At 34.1% G+C, this 6000-nt stretch overlaps 1 protein-coding gene across 1 annotated transcript; it reads right to left on the bottom strand.

Moving 5' to 3' along the window:
• Positions 1 to 267: 267 nt before the first annotated feature.
• Positions 268 to 852, bottom strand: LOC138906857 (uncharacterized). Its single transcript, XM_070196560.1, has one exon. It carries the CDS (start codon positions 850 to 852, stop codon positions 268 to 270), a length of 585 nt encoding a protein of 194 aa, XP_070052661.1.
• Between the last annotated feature and the right edge of the window lie 5148 nt (positions 853 to 6000).

Here is a 6000-nt window from a genome sequence, read left to right as displayed (position 1 = left end):
TTGTTAATACTCTAGATTGGATGGGCACCTTTGAAGTTGGACTTGTGCTTGCTTTAGTATTATCATGTTCTCATTTGCTTCACTAACAATATTATGAAAAGCCTAAGTGTTCAAGGCTTTCAGCTTTCTCTTTAGTTCTTTCAACTTCCTCACTACTCCATACATTTTACATCCTTCTATATTGTAGTTCCAGCCTTCACTAACTATGGACAAGAATTGTGGGTGCTTAGTCCACACATTACAAAATTGGAAAGATCTTCTAACTCTCTATTTCTCAGTAGTTAAGAACACTTTGGTCGGGCAATGATCATTTATTTCTTCTGGCAAGAATCTAGCTGCACAATCTGGCAAAGTATGAAACCATTCTTCCTTAATGAATATCCAGTCAATTTTTGAAAAAAATCTTTGCTTATAATGTTTGTCACTCCAAGTATATCTGTTACCCTGTGCTGGGAGTTCTAACAAATCACATTCCATTACACAGTTATTAAAATCCACCACATCAGCCCAAGTCACTTTATTTCCCCCAATTCTATCCTCAGCACTTAGTATTGAGTTAAAGTCCCCCAAAACCAACCAAGGCTTCCTGCATGTCCTGCTATGAATGACTAGGTCCTCCCACAAAATTCTTCTCTCCTCTTTTGTATTTAAAACATATACAAATGTTATCTCAAAGGATAACTGGAGTGGGATATTCAACACTTCACAGGTAATCAACTGAGCTGATTTGTATTTCAAAACAATCTGGTAGTAATCTGGCCTCCAAGTGACCCAGATTCTCCCATTATAGTGACAATCCAAATTAGTAATATGCTTCCATCCTGTAAACAGTTTATCTGCTATTAACTCCATCTTTTTCTTTTTTATTTTGGTTTCTAGCAGTCCTATCAAGCCTACCTTTTTATCATTGCAAAGGAGTTTCACCTCCTTTTACTTATTAGGGGTATTTAGCCCCCTAATATTCCAACTTAGTAAACTTACCATTCCCACTATGAGGAATAGTTAGTCCACCCATCTTAACACCTTCTATCCCTTCCTTCATCTGATTTGATGTTTTCTGTTTGTGCAAAATCTAGAATGGATTAGATTTTTTCAGCTGCTCATTCTGCTTTGGACATTTTTGCCAAACTTATGTAGAGTTTTCCACCCTGATGCCTCCCCCTTTCCTTTGTTGCATATTGATCTCTAGCTTCATACTGTTGTGGTCTACCTAATGTAGTACTAGACAAGGTTTCCTTTGTTATTGTGGAAGCATGCGGATCCTCCTGCCTTTTTTCATTTTCCACTTGTACTCGTTTTTCCTCCTATTTACCATTTGGCTTGACATTATTCTGTTGATCAGTCGTTGGTACCTTCTTTTTTACTCTACATACTGCCTCATCATGCCCATATTTTGCACAATGGGTACATAAAGTTGGTTTCCAATCATAGTTGACCCTCTACTTTATTATTCTTCCCTTTTCATTCCTAAACTTCACCACATCAGGTAGCTTAGCATCCATTTCCACCTCCACTAATAATCGAGCAAAGTTCAGCACATTCTTTTTCTCTGTATTTTGGTTTACCCACCAAACTTCAAATCTTACTCAGTCCCCTTGGACTCCAATACTTGAAATCCAAGCTTGGCAATTTGATCCATATTGGTATTGTTAGTAGTTTCTCACGGGTGAACTCTAGCTCAGACGTCCAAGCCTTAACAATAAAGGGTTTATTATCAAAATGGTACATGCCCCATTTGATAACCTCCTGCTGAGCTATTACTGTGTCAAATTGAACCACAATTACTCCATTTTTCAACATTGCAATCCTATCAATACCTAGTTTACCCCATAACCTTTGGATGTATCATTGTATCACTACAAATGGAGGGTGAGCCCCTAGGACATAGCAAATAAATGCGTTCCCCCAATATTCTATTTCTGTACTCATATCATCTAGTTCAATTTCACCAAAAGTTGACTCACTGTGAGATTTAGGTTGCACATACTCCAATTTGTAACCAGCATTCGAAATTTTTATAATATCGAAGTTGTCCCATAGTGAGCTCTTCCTCCCTTGCAATTCTGGCACCTCTTCTACTTCATTAGCCCATGATTTCCTTCCATTGTTCACATGCACATATTGATCGCTACTCATAGAGGCTTGTATCTCAGTTCACAATTGAATTGCTTCGGTTTGCTTGAGATTCACTACTAGAAAATTCGGCAAAAACCGACTACGGTCAACCGATCAATTTTGGTCGGTCAAAAATCGACCAAAGTTGGTCGGTTTGTCAAAGTATTTTATTTTTTAATTTGTTTTTATGAAACCGACCATCTTTGGTCGGTTTTCTTTGGCGCAAAAATGCGGGAAACTATTTTTTAGTCCCGCGAAATTTATTTTTCAAAAAACCGACCAAATTTGGTCGTTTTTTCATTTAAAATAAATTAAAATTAATATTAACAAAACCGACTGAAATCGGACGGTTAATTTGGCCGACCATTTTAAAAAACCGACCGAATTCGATCGGTAATTTTATTTTTTAATAGAGCCGACCAACTTTGGTCGGTTATTTTCGTGCGAAAATATAATTAAATAGTATAAATAAAATAAAAGACAGTCTTAAAATAAAAGGCACTAATGGTCTAGTGGTAAGAATAGTGTCCTGCTATAGTACAGACCCCAACTCGATTCCTAGATGGTGTATTTTTTAATTACATAATTAAAATACCGACCAACTTTGGTCGGTTTTTTCGGTAATTATTTTTTTTTGAATTTAATTGACCGACCAAAGTTGGCCGGCATGCCCTTTCGACCTTCAAAATACAGACCACACGTTAATGGTCTTGTTTTGGACGGTTATTGGCCATTACCGACCAACTTTGGTCGATTTTTTTGGACGGTTTTTCTCACATTTCTAGTAATGATTCTCAATTCTCTTTACTTTTCGCTATTGTTCCATTGAAATTAGGTCTCAATTGCGTTTCACTCGAAGTTTCTTCTCCAACTACTTTGTCCTTGGTTCCTCGTTGAGCATTGCTCTGAGAGGCAGCTGATTCTCTCGCCATTATTGCTTTCTGAGATGGAATACGAGCTCTCTTACCCATGGTAGGCACAGGTTAAGCTAACTTGCACCGAGAGAGAAGATAGGCCATTCGAAAGATTTTTTCCTCTTTTTGTTCTTATTACTGCTTATTTCGTCATGTCTTTTTAGCATTCTTATTTCTTCATGTTTCGTTGCCATATTCATGAGTTCCTTCCATCGAAACAAAACTTAATAACAAATATTATAATGATCGAACTCTATTTATTTGTTAAAGAATTATACTTAAACATTCTAACTTTAGGTAATTTTGATGCACAAATTCAACCGAACAATAAAGAAGTGCGACACTTTTTCATTAAAAAATCCTAGTCAATACAAGAAGCCGAAAATTATAAATTGCTTCAGCTTAAAACAAAACTATGGACCCGTTTGCTCATAAATTTTGTCAAAATAAATTTGGATTTTATTTGGCAAACACATATTTGGCCATAGATTTTGTCTACATTTTGGCAAAATCCCAAATCCTATAGCTGGTTTTGGGCCAAAATATCACTATTATATTTTTTAAAAATTACCCCAAACTTTTGTATTTTATAAAAGAACCCACCATTTATTATTTTGTAATAATGTTGCTTCGCCTTCTCGGTCACCTAATAGTGTATCATGTAGTTCATTATAAAAATGATAATTTTGTATCAAATTTATTTATGCTCAGGACTATGGTTTGCGATAATATAATGAATGTTATTGATAATGGTACTGTTGGGTATTTGTGATAGTTTTTAGAACTTGTGGGTATAAGTCATGTTTCATTTTTTTCAAAATAAATTTGGAAAATATGTTTTGAAAACTGATGTCCAAACACATTTTCATCTTCAAACCAAACTTCACCCAAATCAGATTTTTTAGAACATATTTGGGAATCTATGGCTAAACGCTAACTATGTGTAAACTTCCCTTTTCTATACTCCAAAAGGTATTGTTTAACATTAAAAAAAAAGAGGGAAAGAGTCCACGGCAGGGACGAATGTAGTTTTTTTACGAGTTCAACTTAACCTATAACGTCTTTTCATGCAGAATTTGAATTTATTGCAAAAAATTATTAAATCTTAACAAGTATTAGAATTAAACTCATAATTTTAACAGTTTAACGAGTGAGTTAAATGCTAAAGTTTTTAAAAGTTAAATCAATTAAATTTAAATTTTCTATCGGCCTCCGGTACCGGTAGCTAGGGGTGTCAATGGATATTTAAAAACCGACTAAACCGACCAAATCGTACCGTACCGAATCAATTTTTAAGTTTCTTTTAATAAAACCGTAGGTTTTTATATAAATCTATAACCGTATCGATAATTAGGGTAGGTTTTTTATTTTATGAAAATATACCGAAAAAATACCGAACCATACCGAATAAATTTACATGTGAAAAATATATTTATATATTAAGTTTAAAAATAATAAAGCATTAAATTTTTCCTTGGGTCTTGGAATTATGAAAACAGTTACAAGCCAGCAAGTAATTAAACTCAAAATCCTAATTCCCAAACATATTATGTTACTCCTATTGAAACTAAATTATTTTCAGCATATTCACTAGCAAGACACAAGTTATTGTAGCGATTATGAGTAGCATACTACAATGTATTTAATGTGTTTCCTTTCGTATGATTTAGATTTATCTTTTTGAATATTTAATCTTGTATAGATTTTATTCTTGAGTCTCAGTCCCACCTTGGTTAATATCTTTTCACTCGTATGATTTATTTTTTATATTAATATGCTTTATTTCTTTTACGTTGTTATAGAATAGTTGATGGATCTATACTCTAGACATCTTTCATATTTTCTTAATTCATTATCCTTTAAAATGTAAAAATGTCTAGAGAGTTTTGCTAAATCCTATAAAAATATGTATATTATTGCATTCTACTTCTAATAGTAACTTTTACATGAGATTTAAAAAAAATACCGAAAGTTAACCGAACCGTACCGATATCGAAGAGAAACCGATATGATTGGGACGGTTTCAAAAAGTCTAATTTTGATTATATATAATAAAATAATCAAAAAATTGATATGATACAAATTTTATAAAATAATCGACCGAACTGAATCATTGACACCCCTAGCGTTAGCATAACCCAAGCCACGTGTTAGTTATTAAACGTCTTCGCTTTTTCTAACAACACTTGGTGACCTGCAAAACCCAATATATGCGTCATGCTGACATAATGAACCAAATCGGCGCCATGGGCTTTACGTTACGTGGCAAGATGGTATCAGTAGGATCAGTGTGATAGGAGCACTTTACGTGGCGGCTTGAATTTGATGGGTCCTATTCAATTCTCATTTGTACAAGAGTGTGTTGATGCTCTTCCCTTTGAAAGTTCGTGAGTTCGAGTCACCGTAAAAGTAAGGTGAGCAGTTTTAAAAGAAAAAAATTAAAAATTTATCGAAAACAGTCTATCTACTTTAAAATAGAAGTAAGGTCTGCGTATATATTACCTTCTTCAGATCTCACTAATAAATTATATTGGGTTATTGTTGTCGTACTTCTAAATTCTCATTTGGCAGAGACGGCCCACTTATTCAATTATTCGTTTCGTTCACCTATGTAGCTGGGCTATTCCAAGTGGTCAATGGGAACTGACCGCCGTACGTTCCCTTCCATTTCAAACTTGGAAACTTTTCCCGTTTGCTGCTGTAACTCGGGAGCTCTACGTTTATTGCATGCAATTTTTGTGCTCATTTTTTAGGTGCATGTGAAATTCCTTATTGACAAAAATTCAACGCGAAAATTACGTTAATATTTTACGAAACACTTTTACCACATAGAAGGTAAATTTCACTTTAAATTTCTGCCTGTTGATACTATTTGTTTTTAAAAAAATGAAAAAGCTTTTTTTGAGGAAAATTTTGAGTTTTTTTTAGGAACAATTGCCTCAGTAATTGTCCAGGCCTAAAAAGGCTTCTT

This window comes from Nicotiana tomentosiformis, chromosome 1, assembly GCF_000390325.3.
Source record: "Nicotiana tomentosiformis chromosome 1, ASM39032v3, whole genome shotgun sequence".
NCBI lineage: Eukaryota > Viridiplantae > Streptophyta > Magnoliopsida > Solanales > Solanaceae > Nicotiana > Nicotiana tomentosiformis.
This window is presented reverse-complemented; position numbering and strand designations above follow the sequence as displayed.

What these genes read in the sequence shown, in the direction of transcription:
- LOC138906857 (XM_070196560.1), bottom strand. Translation starts at nt 852, where the DNA reads ATGGAGTTAATAGCAGATAAACTGTTTACAGGATGGAAGCATATTACT.